Source organism: Erythrolamprus reginae, chromosome 6, assembly GCF_031021105.1.
Source record: "Erythrolamprus reginae isolate rEryReg1 chromosome 6, rEryReg1.hap1, whole genome shotgun sequence".
Taxonomy (NCBI): domain Eukaryota; kingdom Metazoa; phylum Chordata; class Lepidosauria; order Squamata; family Dipsadidae; genus Erythrolamprus; species Erythrolamprus reginae.
This window is the reverse complement of record NC_091955.1, coordinates 58,262,837-58,280,644: the sequence shown is the minus strand read 5'-3', so window position 1 is coordinate 58,280,644 and position 17,808 is coordinate 58,262,837. Positions and strand designations below refer to the sequence as shown.

General features: G+C 39.3%; 1 protein-coding gene across 1 annotated transcript in view; it reads left to right on the top strand.

Moving 5' to 3' along the window:
* The window catches only part of CDK17 (cyclin dependent kinase 17), an 88,713-nt gene that overhangs the window by 22,491 nt on the left and 48,414 nt on the right, over nt 1-17,808 (top strand). Inside the window, exon 2 of the mRNA XM_070755860.1 lies at nt 10,641-10,789. Within this exon, the coding sequence (XP_070611961.1) occupies nt 10,672-10,789 (118 nt within the window). The 5' untranslated portion in view covers nt 10,641-10,671. The remainder of the gene's footprint in view (nt 1-10,640; nt 10,790-17,808) is intronic.

The window sequence follows — 17,808 nt, the reverse complement described above, 5'->3', positions numbered from 1 at the left end:
TGTGTTATATATGCAGTTTAGCTCCTGCCAAATTAGTAAGCTGTAGAATTTTTTGAATGAATCTGTCCATACAAACATAACCATAATGTGTATGAAGTCATTCCAATAACTGTTGTTGCAGATAAATAAGTAGCTTCTTGCACATACATTTTAGAAATAATTTCGAGAGAACCGGAGGGAAGCATGCTTTTGTAGGAATAGTTGTCAGTTTTGCAAAATGTAATTTTCCAAGTGTATAATTCTGACATTCCCTTCCTTATAAAAAAGCTACCTTATAAAAATTTGCACTTCATGAAAATAAAGATTATCTTGAGTAGATTTTATTCCTAGATTTACCAAGTAGTAAAAGTCCTTGGCAACCATGTTGAATTTTCTGCCTTGGCATTCTTCCACTCCCAAACTAGCATCATCAACGCTGATTATTTATGACAAATACACGATGATGTCAATATGCAAATGAAAGTTTTGTGTAGTGATGATATGACATATAACAGGTGTAAGTACGGTAAGTCCTGCCATTTTTATTATTACATTATCATGCAGATATCCATGGGCTCTTCGCTGCCTCTGTTGAATGTTTCTGGCATATTGGCAATATACACTGCTCAAAAAAATAAAGGGAACACTTTAACAACATAATATAACTCCAAGTAAATCAAACTTCTGTGAAATCAAACTGTCCACTTAGGAAGCAACACTGATTGACAATCAATTTCACATGCTGTTGTGCACATTCAACTTTGTACAGAACTACAGAACAAAGTATTCAATGAGAATATTTCATTCATTCAGATCTAGGATGTGTTATTTGAGTGTTCCCTTTACTTTTTGAGCAGTATATATATATGTGTTGGATATGTTCATCACCTTCGATTTTTTATTAAAAAGAACATGGAACAAAAATTAAACAAATAAATAACTTTTTGAAAAAAATGTTCAATATGAGTTATTATAACCATTACCTTAACAATGTCTCATTAGAAGATGAAGGAAAAATATTCAAAGTTTATCCATATGTTCCCTGACAAGATGAATCAGCTATGATCCAGTAAATGAAGAAATCCCCCCCCCCAACTCCTGTACTCTTAAACTTTGCCAAGTGCTACATACGCTTTGACATATTTCCTCATCTTAGCTTTCGGGAGATTTACATTTGTCTCATTCTCTCCGTCTCTCTCCTCCTTTCTTTTCAGCCCTGTTAAATATTTTTCCATAGTGTCTCTTAAGGATTTATTATATGCATTTCATATCTCCTACTCTGTGCTGTGTGCTATTGTTCAGTGCAAAAAGCCCCTAGTCCCTGCGGCAAAAAGAGTACATTCCCTGGGGTCACCCCCCCTGCATCGCTCCGTGCCCCCCCCCCCCCCCCGAGCGGCCTGTCCCATTATTTGAGAAACACTGAGTTAAACTAAATGAGTTTCTTAAATAGCAATAGCATTATAGCAATAGCATTTAGACTTATACACCACTTCATAGTACTTTTACAATCCTCTCTAAGTGGTTTACATAATCAGCAAATTGCCCCCAACAATCTGGGTCCTCATTACAGTATACATACATTATATATTTACTTGTACAGAGAGAAAATGTGTGTTAATGTACAGGGATATGCATAGGCATACCGGATATGATGTTTAAAGCAGAGGCTTACTATAGTTAATATTTATTATAGCGTTATCTGATTACCCAGCATTGCCCGGGTATTTATTTATTCCAATTTTGTATTAGACAGGGAAAGGAATGAATTATATCTATAGTGTCAAATCAAAGCAATTTTATTCACAGGCTTTTAAAGTATAAGGACCTTGTTCAAATCCCAGCTACAGAACCTATGGACAGGAGGGGGATTTAGAAGTGCCACTCCTCCGCCTCTGCCATCACCCCTTTTATGATTTCCTCAAACTTGGCCTGGGACTGGAACATAAATCTCTGAGCTGGCCCATGATGCGCCTCCTCCACCCCTGCTGAAATAGGCTGGGTTTCGTCTCTGGACTCTATACCTGTTTCACCTTGATTGGGGTGGTCCTGTCCTTCACGCAATGAGTTGGGGTGAAGGATGATCCTGGGAACACGGGCTGAAACTGTGAGATGGAGGTGGACAATCTGCTTAGGTTGTGGTGTGCTGAATCAAAGGCCTCTATACAGCTCCCTTTGCTTCGTAGGCTTATTGTGTAAGTGGGGCCTAGGCCTGAGTTGGGGCAAAGGACGGGCTGAAGCTGTGAGATGGGGGGGGGGATCCGCTTAGGCCCTGCCATGCTCAATCAAAGGCCTCTATACTGGCCTAATCAGGCTTCTTTCATAGACCTACTGTAAGGGAAGCCTAGGGCTTTTCAGAAAAACGCTGAGCTTACAGAACACGACCTTTGAGCTAAGCTCAGTGTACAGAATTAATCCCCATAGTATTTTTCACCAGATAGTAAGTCATTTGTGTACCAAGTTTGGTTGAAATTGCTCAAGGTGTTCCAGAGTTTGCTGGAACATACATGCATACTGATCATATATACAGCCAGGATGGATGGATGGATGGCTAGACACCTAAATTTATGGATTTGGTTTCATGCTTTTTTGGGTGGACATAATTGTTTGCAATGCATTCGCTAATTTATCATATTAAATGAATATAAAGTAAATAACTTTAATTGTTGAAATTCAGTGGTCTAAATAGTCATGTTTATTTAGGTGATTTCAATATGTAAATCTTTGTTTATGTTGGCTCCTCCCAAATAATAAATAAATTACTTATTATCTTCAATAACTCATGGGCTAACAAATATTAGCCCAAGAGATCATGATTATTAAACAGATTTGTTTGTTTGTTTGTTTGTTTATTTATTTATTCGACTTCTCAGGGTGATAATGGTTAACGTTTTGAATAACATTTTGAATGTCATGCATTTATATTGCTGAATACACTAATTGTAACATTATTGGTTTGTTGGTCATCTCGCAATTAATCCAGGCCAGAGTTTGTAGTTAATATATTTCTTTCCCTTTATAGTGAAAGAGGAGATCAGATATCAGATGAGTCCTAAACAGAATGTCCTTTTTTCAGTGCGTGCTTCTATTGATTATAGATATACAATGAATGAAAATATTAATTCTAAAAATATTTAATATTTACACATTGTCCTTGAAACAAAACGCTATCTTCCAAAAGATTCTCCTCAGATATACATTCTGTTTCTGGCCTATACTGAAACATTTTCTTTTTTACTGATGTTTTCTTGAGTCCCTGCTGTGTTTGGTTTGATATTTAAGAATGGAGTAGCATACAATGTATTAACCTAGCTTAATTATTAAAGTCCTAAAGCATTTTTATTTTTATTCACAGTATAATTTGTGAAAAAGTTGTATGACTCTCTCATCAAAGTAAACAATTTATTAATTATAGTTCATATACGTAGAGTTATTTAAACACCAATTCATTACAAATTTTAATATAGAATTCTAAATTACATTAACGTACTTTAACCTTATTCATCTTAATATTCTTTAATTGTCTGTTCACAAACTTGTTGGTTTAGAATCTTTTAAATCTCTTTCAAGCAATAGTAATAATTTGGGATGCTGCTAATGCATGTGTTTGGTCAAGAGATGTTTTAAATGTATATATTGCTACTCTGTAATTTTAGACAGTTCAGATTTTCCTTGCGACACCAAAATGTTTTAAAAGTTTGTTTAAAAATAAATTGATCAAAAGTATTAATATTTTTTGGCCCATGAATTGCAAAAGTGGCAGTTTCTCATGGGAATAAGGGTCACATTTAGGCTTTTTCCCCAACTTACAAATATGCACTATGCCTTTAATATAGAAAAATAGTTGATAGGGTAATGAAAATCAAACCCCATCACAATTTCAAAGGAGGAATAATAATAATAATAATAATAATAATAATAATAATAATAATAATATAATAATAATAATATAATAATAATAATATAATAATAATATTATAATAATATAATAATAATAATAATAATAATAATAATTATTATTATTATTATTATTGCGACTTGTATGCCACCCAACTCCCTGTAGACTCTGGGCGGCTAACAGCAATATAAAAACAATGAAACAATGATAAGAAACTCTTAATTTTTAAAACATTCATTCAGCTTTCAGCTCATCTAGAAGGCAATGACATAGATAGCAATGGATCGGGGTGAAATCCTCTGAAGTCTGCTACTGATTTGCTTTCTGCGTACTTTGTGCACACGTGTGCGCCATAGGAACTACTGTGCAGCACTAAAAAAGGAGCATTTTGTAGCCATCAAAATCTGCAAAGGTAAATAGAACAGCGAGGGGGGAGAAGGAAATCAGATGTCCCCTGCAATTTAAATTAGGTATAAAGCAGGAAATCCTGATTTCTAGCTAATCTAAATTGCACGGCACAGCTGATTCTTGGATATACTGGTTCATTAGAACTAGTAGCATTTTTACTACTAGTTCGGGTGAACCAGTCTGCACCAGTAGCATTTTACCTCTGCAATAGATTCCCCTCAATAAGCCCCTGTAACATTACTGCTGTGGGAATTGAATTAGCTCCAAATAGGTTTCTGAGTGCAATTCAAGGTGACGATTGTCATCATTCAAGCCTTACATGCATGACATGGGACTGAATTCCTTGTGAGACCACTAATCCAGATGGTTTATGTCCATTTTACTAGATCTGGAAGAATGGGTATGCAGTGCAGCCTAAAAAGTCTTTCTTATGGAACAATCTTACAAATGGCCTTGGCTTTGTTGGTATTCAGGAAATGGTAAAGGCCTAATTTTCACCCAGGTACCCAAAAACCCAGAGCCAATATGTTGATGCAGGTGGTTGATCAACGAGTGCAAGTTTTATTCATTGTTTTGTTTATTTCAATTTCATTCAGTTATTGAGGGCTCAGTGTGGTTTATTGTTCAATTTTTAAAATATCTATTGTGATTCTTGTTTTCTCGCTGCTGTTCTGAAAAATGAACAGTTATATATGCTTGTTTAATAAATAAATACATTCTCTAGCCATGCTTCAATGCCCAATCAAATTATAAACATAAGTAAAGTATCTCAGTAAATTCTTAATATTAAGCAGAATGATGCCAGTGATTAGTGAAGACACTCAGTAAATGGTACAATAAAGTTACATCACCAATTAATATGTAGAGAATGGCATCATTCTATGCATGTGTTCTTTATTTGTCTCAAATTTGCCACCTGCACACACACATATATGAATGAACACATTATATTGCAGCTGCTTAGAAATATAAAATGTGCTATAGACAGTCTTTTAGCAATGGGCAGATAAAGAACATTTTTAGTGTATCAGAAATGCCATATTGCCTCTTGTTTCTGGAAGTGCAGTTTAGATATACAGTAGTACCTCGTGATACGAACCCCTCGTCATACGAACCTTTTGAGATACGAACCTGGGATTCGGAAATTTTTTGCCTCTTCTTACGAACTTTTTTCACCTTACGAACCTGCCGCCGCCGCTGGGATATCCCGCCTCCGGACGTTCTGCTGGGCGCCGCCGTCCAGCTGTCGGGTTCGTTCGGGAGAATGTTGAAAAGCCCCCCGGCTGTTTCAGAAGGTGACAGCTGGGCGAGGGCGTTTCTCGGCGTTTTCCCAACCCCGAACCCTAACTTTTACAGAACTTTTCAGGTTCGGGTTCGGGAGAACGCCAAGAAGCGCTCGGCTGTTTCAGAAGGTGAGAGCCGGGCGCCGCCGCCCAGCGGAGCACCCATTTTTGCAATTTTTTTGGGGGGGGGGGCTTGCACGCATTAATCGGTTTTCCATTGTTATGAACCTCCTCCCAGAACCAATTTAGTTTGTAAGATAAGGTATCACTGTATTTACTATTGTGAGTGAACCATATAAGATTATTGAGTTTGATATGGAAAAATGAAATGTCATAGATTACTATCAATTTTTCATTAATATGAATTTTTAGGCAACAGACTTTAGTTCAGATCATCAGTATTCAAGTGAGCAGATCAGTATTTAATTATATGGTTGTATATTTTCACATTAAGTCACAGCCTAAAATAACTCATTATACAATATACAGAAATAATTATTAATCCAATTTATATAATTCTATCTTTTGTACAGAGGGTAGAGAAAAATAGTTCTTTTATTTATTTTCTGATTTATATCAATTTTTCCTCCAGGGTCATCCAGACTGCTCAGGCTTATAAACAACCTTCTACCACATAGATCTGTAATTCCATGTGGAAGGCTTTTGTTCTTGGTGCACCAAGATAAGAATCATCCCTACAGAAGCATTACCACAGGTCCTAGAGTTCCTCCATTAGGGATTGGATAGTGGGCTGTCCCCCAATACTATTAAAAGGCAGGTGGCGGCCCTGTCCTCGATATTGGCATGTGGAGCCCTGGACTTCCTGGCCCAACATCCAATGGTCAGATGATTCATAAGGGGAGCAACTGATCTCAAACTATTAGTAGTTCACAGGTATCTGATCTGGGTCCTGTCAAAGGTCCTATATGCTCTTACTGAGGGCTTCTTTGAACCCTTAAGGACAACCTGCCTCCGATACCCTACATTTAAGGTGACCTTTTTAGTGGCCATCACCTCGCCCAGATGGGTGTCAGAATTGGCAGCCTTATAAGTTAGTCAGGAACTCTGCATGTTCCATCCTGACAGGGTGGTCCTGAGTTGGATCCTTCCTTCATTCCGAAAATAAACACCTGGTTCCATAGGGCCCAGGAATTAGTTTTCCCCCTTCCACTACATGGATTAGAGCATATATTGCTAAAGCTTATGACTTGCAGGTCTTACCAGTACCTGCCCCCAGACAGTTCATTACTTGGGGCAGAGGTGGCATAGTCTGGACATGCAGAGGGCCTTTCATATATACAACAGGAAAAGTTCCTCCCTGAAACATATAGAATCCCTATCTGTTTCCTTTCAACCAGGCACACTTGGCAACAGGACAACCCCTTCCTTCATAGTGGGATAGATTAGATCAGTAATTTTCAACCTGGGAGTCAGGACCCCTTTGGGGGTCGAATGACCATTTCACAGGGGTCGCCTAAGACTGTGGGAAAAGACAAATTTTCCACGGTGTTAGGAACTAAAGCTTCGATTCTGATGCCTTGGAACATATTTTTACAATCTGACCAATCAGGTGTTTATAGTGGAGATGTCCCTTTGACTTTTCTGCCAATCAGCTTAAAGCTCTGTTGGGAGAATTGGCATTAGACTTATAATTTGGGGTCACCACAACATAAAGATCTGTATTAAAGAGTCACGGTATTAGAAAGGTTGAAAACCACTGGATTAGAGTGTGTATTGCTAAACTTATGACTTACAGTCATTACCAGTAGCTTAAAGCTCACTCCACCAGGAGCGTGGCTACGTCTGTAGCGTGGGCAACCTAGGCCTCAATGGAGGAGGTCTGTCAAGTTGCTACTTGGGTCTTTTCCGATTTCCTTCATCCATCACTATAAACTGGACCACCTTTGCCTCAGATTCTGCAGGCGGATCCTGCAGAGTATGCACATGGAGCGGGGACCCATGTACCGGATGGCAGCCCATCTGTAAGGACAGCCAGGCTTTGGTATGTCCCATTCCTCGCCCATGGTGGAGAAAGGGCATTGGTCTTAGCTAAAACACCTTTTCTCTTGGTGATGGAGATAGGATCCAACCCCACCCAGATTTAAGTCCGGTCCTGGGGTTGTTAGGCACCACAACTTCATGGGAACATGTCAGTCTACAGCAATCTCTTTGTCACAAGCTGGGAGGACAACCAGAGAAGGTGTGTCACCAGAGTTTTCAGACTCAGTACAATAAGATGAGAGAAGGAGTTAACCCATTCCTGGATGCTATAGTATCTCCACTACCAAGAGATAAGATGGCTCGGGTAAGACCAACACCCTTTTCACATATAAGAAAACATGTAGATTCCATAATCTGTACGTGTAAAAATTGGAATTTTTTTCAATAATTTCTTATGAGTCTCAAAGAATAATTTGTCAATAAGCTGTTAAAAATCATTTCTTATTGAGAACAATTACCGTACTCCATTGGAACTGTAATATCATCAGAAATCTGTATCTTTAAAGTTTTTTCTAGAGTTCTGTTGCTAATGCCAACCATTTCTTGACAGATTACACAAGTATTCATTAACCTATTGATTAGGTTATTCTTTTCTCATTCATTGTTGGACACTACTAGCCTTAATTTTATTATCCTTTCAATAACCTCTATATTAATTATCTAACTTTGATATTTAAATATCAGAAAGTTGAGTGTCATTCAAGAATGTTTAAGATTTTCCATTCATCCTTTTGATTTTTTGATTAGTGTAAAAATTAAAGATATTTAGTATGGAAGATATAGAACCGGTGGTAAGAAAAGTATGTTATTTGATACAGAGCTTTTGAATAAGAATGAACTTTATTGATAGCATCTTCTCTTGATTATTTCTGATATAATTTTTAAAAATTCTAATCATTTTAGTAGCATTTGAAAACTAAATTTTGTATCCTTAAGATTTCTATTAATATTGATTGTTTCCTGATTGCTTATTTGACCCCTATGACAATCGTTAAGTGTTATACCTTATGATTCTTGACAAATGTATTGTGTGTCCAATCATACTTGGCCAATAAAGAATTCTATTTCTATTCTATTTCTATTTGGTAATCAGAAAATTAGATAAAGTATGATTTTACATCATGAAAGGTAGAAAAATCAAATTATATATCATTTTTCTGCAAGTTGCTATCTTTCCTTTTTGAAATTCTCATATTTACCTTTCTGAAAATAGAAGAGTAGCTGTAGATGTTTTCAAATTTAACAATTGCCTTCTGATAGAAGTTTGATGGCTAAGAATGAATTGATCTGCTGTTAACCTTTGAGAGCTAGTTAGACAAAGAAATTGGAAGCAATGTAGAAACGGAGTACTTTTTCTAAAAGTGCACACTGACTCATACTTCTTACAGATTGATGATTAAATGCAGCTCAGGCTACAATCCATAAAAAAATGTGTGTGGGATTGCTTTTTGTTTCTGCTAGCATTTTGTGGTGGAAGTTGGCTGGGAAATGAAAAAGGATGTAAAAGAAGTCTCTCTTAGAACCAAAAATTGCATGGTCCACCAAAATGGAATCCATGGAAGCATACCATATAACAGTAATCTACATAATATCCACTTATGTCTGTCATTCATGTTTCATGGTGTTTCTGTAAAGCAAAATGTATTTAAGAAAGCTATGTACAAAGCTATGCTTGGGAGAGATTGTGGATAACAATAAAAAAGTAAGTACAGTGGAACTATATATTATGCAGATATAAGTAGTGAACCAAATTTTGATATTTTTAGATTAGTATTTTCTTTAAGCTTTAGCACTAATGTACAGCTCTTGCTTCTTTAGGAGTACAGTCGCTGCCGAAGGAAGAAAGTGAGATGAGGGGAATAAAAAAAAATCCAAAACTTTAAGGCTTAAAAAAAGAGAGAGAGGGATTCTGAGGCTGTGAGGAGGAGCACACGCCTCCCATACACCCGGCGCCTCCCATACAGTGTGCCAGAGAGAGAAACCCAGGCAGGCGAGAGGGAGGAACCTCCCGCTCCTTTGACCGAAAGGCGGTTGCTGCTGCTGCTGCTGCTGCCTGCTTCCTCTTCCTTCCCATTCTGAAGCGCTCTGCTCTCCTTTTGCTCGCTCTGTAGCTGGCGCCTTTCCTTCACTGGTGACTCTTTGGTTTGGCTGAAGCTGAGTTGATCCGGCTGGGGCAAAGCGTCCCCTTTTGCCTTTCCATGCCCAGACGCTCTGGGACGTAACCTCGCGCAACTTGTATGGGAAGCAGCACAAGGGAGTCATCACAGCAAAGTGGTTTATTTCCTCTCCAAGCACCAAGAGAACGGAAAACTCTCCATTTGTTCTGGGCTGCCCAGAGTGAAGAGAGGGTTTCTTTTTTCTGGACGCTGGCAGAGGTTGATTCCCTCTCCAAGCGCCCAGAGAAAGGAAAATGCTTTGTTTGCTCTGGACTACCAAAGCCTCCTTAAGCGCCACCGAAAGGCTCCTCTGGCAGCCCAGAAAAGCCTGAGATGGCCGAGATTAAAGGGGGAATGGCAGGAAATTGGCCGGGCCTTCATGCCGCTCTCAAATTTCCTGGGAAATTTTTCCGGGCTCAGGTTCTGAATAGAAAATGGTTCTTAGGAAGAGGCGAAAAAAATCTGAACACCCGGTTCTTATTTAGAAAAGTACTTAAGTAGAGGTATCAATGTATTTCAAATTCTATCATCTTTTTAATGGTATCATTCTTTGATATCACTTTTTACTTTTACTATTACAGTATTTGCAAATACATTAACAGTTGTATTAATAAAGATTTATCTTTCTTAAGCAATCGTTGTTTCTTTAGTTATTTTAACAGAAGTAGAATTTCAATACTATCGATATTTCCAGATTCTTTATTCCAACTCTTAGCTGTTCTATTGAAGTGATTTTTAATTATGAAATACATATTGATAGATTAAAGCAACAATAAATATATTTTCCTGTTTATGAAAATAGTTTCCTCTTAGCTACAATGAATTGCTGATGCGCCTAATCAGGTAGCATATAAATTTAGATAATAATTCCTTTAAACTTAGATAATTACCGTTTGCACTGTTGTTGTTTTTTAATAGGCTTTCTCAAGCCAGGCTTATAGCTGGTAGAATGAAAAAGTTTAAGAGAAGACTTTCTTTGACACTGCGTGGGAGTCAGACTATTGATGAGTCACTTTCTGAATTGGCTGAACAAATGACAATTGAAGAGAACAGCAACAAAGATAACGGTAAGTACATGCACCATATTTATTATTTTTTAAAGTACTTAGAAAATTACTTTAAAGTACTTAGAAAAATGAATATGCTATTATTGTTATTAATTACCTTAACAAGGTGAATTAGTGTAGCCATTCATTTTGTTCAGGATAACTATACTGCTTGCTTTTCATAAAATATTTCTAATGTATTTTGTTCAGTTTATTGTTACTGAAGAACATATTTTAATTGAACGCTACCAAAGTGTAGTTATGTTTATTTAATAAATATTGAATTGTATATTGTGTTGCAAAAATCCTGCATCATAATATGCTAATGTTCCCGGTTTAAAATATTATAAATCAGTACACCCTCATTTGGTGAAGATGTTGGGTGGTGGGAGCACATATCACTGTGCACTGTTTTTGTGTAGTGTGTATTTGTTTTTATTATTATAAAAATCAATAAAATTTATTTTAAAAAATTCCATTCCTATTAGTATCATAGCTACATCCATATTTTACAGCCCAGCAGATATATTCAACTCTTGAGTACTAAAGCTCTGTTTCATATTTCATTTTATTTTCAGTGTTTTGCATCTATTTGAAATTTCAGTTGAGCAGCAGTTTTGTTTAAAAGTGAAAGTTATGTTTGCAGTCTGCTGGATGTTTAGTATTACTGAATAAAATGGTGACTAGTCCAAAGTTCATATTTATGTACTTTAACAGATGGAATTGTATGGGTTGAAAAGTAAATTCCATCTAATTGAGATGACACAGATTTATACTACAAATACTCAAGATGGTCAGAATTTCTTTGCTGAAATAAAGATTCTGCACTGAACATATATTATGGGTAATGCAAAGAAGTTGTGCACCATACTTTCACTGGTATACAGTGGTGTGCTGGTGAACATAAATATGGCAACCAGCTTTGCCAGCTCCATTCCTGTCATTGCTGGGTGTTATAACTCATTCAGTTTACAAAAATCCAAGAAATTTAACAATCAGCTTCCATGAACTGACTCAGCACATCACTGCATGTACAGTATATTTTTCATTGGTTTTAATAAATAATTGAAATATGTATTTCAGGCAAAGGGATCATATTTTGCATATACATTCTCTCAGATTCAGTTACTTGTAAATCCAAAAGAGTTTCAAATTTGAAACTTTCTCATGCAATCTTTGAAAAAATCGTACTGGATTGTACTGGATTTCCAGGTGATGAATGGTGAGCTAGTGTATTTCTGAATGGGCAGAGACAAGATTATGGCAATGACTAAAGGACCAGCAAATGGATTGGTCCAGGGATGGGTTTTAACTTATCTTGCTGCTAGTTCGCTTCCTCCCACACTGCGTGGCTATGCTGCATTGCCATGCATGCGCAGTGCAAAAAACCCCTGAACATTTAAAAAAAACAAACTCTGAAAACAAAATGGTGATGCATGCGCCGTGCTGGAAACTCAGATTATGCGCATGCGTAGAAGAAAAAAAATATTTTTTTAAAAAATTCAAAAAGTAGATGCAGTCCCCACAGACTGGCACTGACTGATCTGATTTGGTGACACCATCATGACATCAGCAGCGGATCACTACCGGTTCAGGTGAACCGGTCCAAACTGGGAGGAATCCATCTCTGGATTGGTCCCAGAGAACTTCTGCAGATAAAAAGAAGACGGGAGATTACCCATCCTTTTAGATGGTTGCTTCTCACGAGGAGAGCACACAACAGCTTTTCCCCAAGGGTTTCGGTGCCAGGAGATGAAGGGAAGCCAACATAGTGTTAACCACAGAAGAGCCTCTTTAAGGACATTTTTGTAGAGTTCTTCAAAATAACAAATTTGCAAAGCAATCTGATAAATTTTATCAGAATAAAAAAACAACAACTGTAAGTTTAAAAAAGAATAGCAAAAGCTAAATTAGACTTTAATTCAAGGAAGTATAAACAAATTAAGAGAATAGATGAATTTGGACTGTTATGACTTTTCCTGTAAGATTTTCGATCTGATCTAAATGTAGTTCATAAAATCATCTACCACAATGTCCTACACACACTAATGGGAAGAAAAAATGTAGTTTACCTGAAGTTATTACAGAATTCCAAGATTTTATTATTTCAAGGGGGACTAAAGATTCAAGACCTAGAAGAAAACAGAAAATTAAAAGAAGAGACTTGCATTTTGCATTCAATCGGCATTAGGATAAAAGAACAGAAAATGATATGATATTTGAAATACTGCAGGAGATAGTTGAAATGGATCAAAATCTAGAAGCTACAATGTCAGCAAAGAGGTCTTCTAGTGTGGATGGATTATTTCCAAAAGATGTTAAAGAAGAAATAAAAAGACAGAAACACAAAGGAAAAGTACAAATTTATTTGACCAAAATTAAAATATTTCTTTAAAACTCTGGAAACCTTTTATTGATAGCAGAAGTGAAAAAATAATGATTTATGGATAAGGGATGGGTTACAGAAATAGGAGATATATCTATTTCTGTATCGATTAAATTTATACGCCACCCATTTTGCATTCCAAAGAATTACTTGCATTGAATTTTATGGGGTGAAGAATCACTATGCTTGTATTTGTGATAAAGATTAGAAGTGATTGCTTTAAATATTTCCTCCTCTTCCTTTTTTTCTTTTTTGCTTTTCTTTTACTTTCTATTCTATTTAATTTTTTTTTAATTTCAAAATTTAGTTTGGATTGCCATTATATTTTTTTTAAATTTTAATCTTTTTTTAAAAAAAAAGAAAGCTAATGTACAGGTAGCCCTCAACTTACAAACATAATTGAGCCGGAAATTTATGTTGTAAGTGAGACATTTAAGTGAATTTTGCCCCATTTTATGAGCTTTCTTGCCACAGTTGTGAATCACTGCAGTTAAGTTAGTAACAATTTAACTGAATCTGGCTTCCTCATTGTCTTTGTTTGTCAAAGGTTCACAAAAGGTGATGACATAACAACTGGCGGCTTCCTAACAGTACAGTTGACACCATCGCATCAGTAGCGAAAATTGAGCTGCGCACTCAGCTCCGTGTCTCTGGCAAGTGAGAATTTGATTCTGTGCATGCACAGAAAACAAAAACTTGCGAGGGGATACGCCTGTGTATAAGTTTTCAGTAATTCTGCGCAGAAGCAGAAAAATTGCCGAAATCTCTCACACATGCATCCCCTCGCCAGATTTTGCTTCCTGCACATACGAAGAAGCAAAATCTCACGCCAATGTAGAACTGCGTATGCAGGGCACCAGTAGCGCAGGAGTGGCAACCCCATCCTGGACATAAACTTGCAACACTGGGGTTAGTTGCCAAGCATCTAAATTTTGATCACCATGACCATGGAGATTCTGCAACCGTTGTACATGTGAAAAATGGTCATAAATCACTTTTTTCAGTGCCTAAACAAACTAAACAAACTGTTGTAAGTCAAAGACTACCTGTAATACTAGCCTAGAGAAAACTAGGGATGAATAGCGGATCATTGACAGATGCATATAAAATTAATCTCTTTTTAGGTAACTATTGAAGTAAAATAAAGAGCTCTGGAGGTTATTAAATCCCTGTTCAGAGATACACAGGACATCTGAATTGTAATTTCTCTTGGCAACTATACCAAGGTTGCTTTGTCGTCTTTTTTGTTTGACTTTAATTAAATGTAATAAGAGGGTGATATGCTACATAGTGGTCAGGTCTCCAGATAAGCTGCACAGTTATTCTTAGAAAGTGGAATTATCAGTTGCTACAGCTTGGAAATGTGCCAACCTGCCCTGAAAATAAGGCAAAGGTAAGTTGCAGGAGCTGAGAGCAACCCAAGGAAAGGAGTTCATTTCTTCAAGAGTTGCTATGCTCTTCGGTATATAAACAAGCGGAATTACAGTGATAGTTTAACAGGAAAAAAAAGATCAACAGTGTGCTCTCAGAATATCATATGTGCCCTCTAGTCATCCCCTCCAGCAAATACATTTTTGCAAATAGGAAGGTAAGATCTTGTCAACTAAAGCTTTTTGTTGACTTTTTTTAAACAACTGCACTAAAATTTGCTTCTTGTTATTCTCTGAATATCATGGAAATAATTTCCCCTAGTAGTGGTCACAATTCAATTATATGTTAGTGGCTGTTTGCCAGCCATTATGGAAACTCTGGGATTAAAACACAAAATACACACGCACAAGGATTAGAGATCTTTTGGAAAAAAACCTCAACACACACACACACACACAAATACAAATCTACAGTATATGTGAGTGATTTCTTTTGCCTTTCTCTCTCTCTCTCTCTCTCCCCCCCCCTCCCTCCCCGACTGGACATGGGGTGGAGATGTATAACTGGGTATCATCAGTATACTGATGATACCTCACCCCATGCCCTTGGATGATCTCACCCAGCAGTTTCATGTAGATATGAAATAGCAGGGGGGAGAGGACCGACCCCTGAGGCGCCCCACAAGGGAGAGACCTAGAGGTCGACCTCTGACTCCCCACTAATACCGACTGTGACCAACTGGAAAGGTAGGAGGAGAACCACTGGAGGACAGTGCCTCCCACTCCCAGCCTCTCCAGTCGGCGCAGAAGGATACCATGGTCGATGGTATCAAAAGCCACCGAGAGGTCAAGAAGCACTAGAACAGAGGACAAGCCCCTGTCCCGGGCCTGCCAGAGATCATCCATCAGCACAACCAAAGCATTTTCCATGCTGTAGCCGGGCCTGAATCCTGACTGTTGAGGGCCTAGATAATCAGCTTCTTCCAAGGACCGCTGGAGTTGGAGTGCCACCACCTTCTCAACAACCATAAAGGGAAGGTTGGAGACTGGATGGTAGTTATTAAGTACGGCTGGGTCCAGGGAAGGCTTCTTGAGGAGGGGGCGCACAAGTGCCTCCTTATAAGGAGCCGGGAAGGACACCCTCCCCAAGGAAGCATTGACAATCTCCTGGACCCAGCTCCGTGTCACCTCGACCGGCCGAAACCAACCAAGAGGGAAACGGATCCAGTAAACAGGTGGCAGAACTCACAACTCCAATGGCCTTGTCCACATCATCAGGTGTCACCAAGTCAAACTCCTCCCAGACAGATGGACAAAGACGAGCCCCAGTCACCTCGACTGACTCATTTTCAGCCGATACTGCTATGCAATTGGAGTCGAGGTCCGCCCGGATCCGAGTGACTTTATCAGCGAAAAATGAGTTAAATTCCTCGCAAGGGCTCCCCATCTCCCCCCTGATTCAGAAGGGAGCGGGTCACCCTAAACAGAGCGGCCGGGTGGGATTCCTCTGATGCAATCAAGGCGGCATGGTATGCGCATCTTGCCGCCTTGAGCGCCACTTTGTAAGTCTTAATATGAGCTCTTACAAGTGTTCGATCGGATTTGGATTTACTCTTCCTCCATTGGTTCTCTAGACCAAGGAAAGCAAGGAAAGGTGTGAAAGGGGAGAGTAAGAGAGGAAGGAGTGAAAGAAGGGAATGAGGGAGGAAAGAAGGGAGGAAGGAAAAGGAAAGCAAGAAATGGAGGGAGGAAAGGAAAGAAAGAAAGAAAGGGGGAAGGGACAGGAACAGAGGAAGGAAGCAAGGAAACTTATGAAAGGGGAGAGTAAGGGAAGAAGGTAGGAAGGAGAAAGAAAAGAAGAAATAGAGGAAGGGAAGGTAAAAGAGAGAAAGAAAAAGAGCAAGAAAGAAAGCAAGAAAGAGAGAAAGAAAGGCAACTTCAAAGAAAGGCTCACTCTCTCTCTCTTTCTATCCCTCTTTCTTTCTTTCTCTTCCTTTCTCTCTCTCCTCTTCCTTTATCTCCTCTCTCTCTCCCTCTCTCTTTCTCTCCCCCCTCTCTCCCCCTTTCCCTCTCTCCCTCTCTTGCTATCTCTCCCCCCTCTCCCTCTCTCTTTCTCCCTCTCCCTCTCTTTCTCTCTCTCCCCCCTCTCTCTTTCTCTCTCTCTCCCCCTCTTTCTCTCTCTTCTTCTCACTTTCTCTCTCTTGTTTTCTTTCTGTCTCTTTTGCTTTCTCTCTCTCTCACTCTTTCTTGTTTTCTTTCTCACGCTCTTTCTCTCTCTTGTTCTCTCTCTTGCTATCTCTTTCTCTCCCCCCCTTTCTCACTCTCTCTTTCTCACTTTCTCTCTATCTTGCTGTCTGTTGCTCTCACTCACTCTCGTTCTCTCTCCGTTCTTCTCAGCGATGACGCGCGCACGCCCTGCCCGCCTCACCTTTGCGAGAGCACTTTCGCCCCGGGCTCTCAGCAAGGGGGTTTGCAGGAGAGGCGGGGCCGGCGAAGGTGATATTGAATGTCGGGGGAGAACGGGCGGTTGCGCGCGCTCCCTATCCCCCTGCTAGCCCACTCGGAATATTCAAAATAAGAAAAGCCTTCGCCAGCAAAGGTTTTTCTTATTTTGAATACTCCGAGTGGGCTAGCAGGGAGATAGGGAGCGCGCGCAACCGCCCGTTCTCCCCCGACATTCAATATCACCTTCGGCGGCCTCCGCTGAGGAAAGCCTTTGCCGGCATTTCCTCTCGGCGTCAAGGAGGCGCAGCGGCGGGCGGAGAGAGGGAAGGGGGGGCAGCGGCGTCCCTCCTGGCCTTGGCGGGCCGCCCAACCCTCCCCACCTCCTGAAAACGCGGCGGGCGGCGGGGGGAGAGCGAGGAGCCGGTTCCGGCGGGCGCGGGGCTTGGCTGGCTGGCGGGGGGAGCGCCGCTGGTGGTGCGGAAAGGCCGAGGGGGCCCTGGCGCCGCGGACCGGCTGAAAAGCCCCAACGGTCCGGTCCCGGTCCGCGGACCGGCGGTTGGGGACCTCTGCTCTAGAGTCTCTTCTGGCGTTTCAACTCCCAAAATGTAGAAATGCTTTTGGTTAGTGCTTTCTGATACCTCCTTTGTCAGAAATAACAGTTTTTTTTCCTGTAACGGACAGGAATTCCTGTAAAAGGACAGACTTCAAGAAGAGCTAATCTTCTTCAGAAATGGAAGTTAGATATTTCAGTAAGAAAACAGCTTGAAGTGTACCTCTAAATCAGTCATGAAGTCTTTACTTGTAGAAGAAAGAAAAATAAAAAAAGCTGGCTTGCCCTT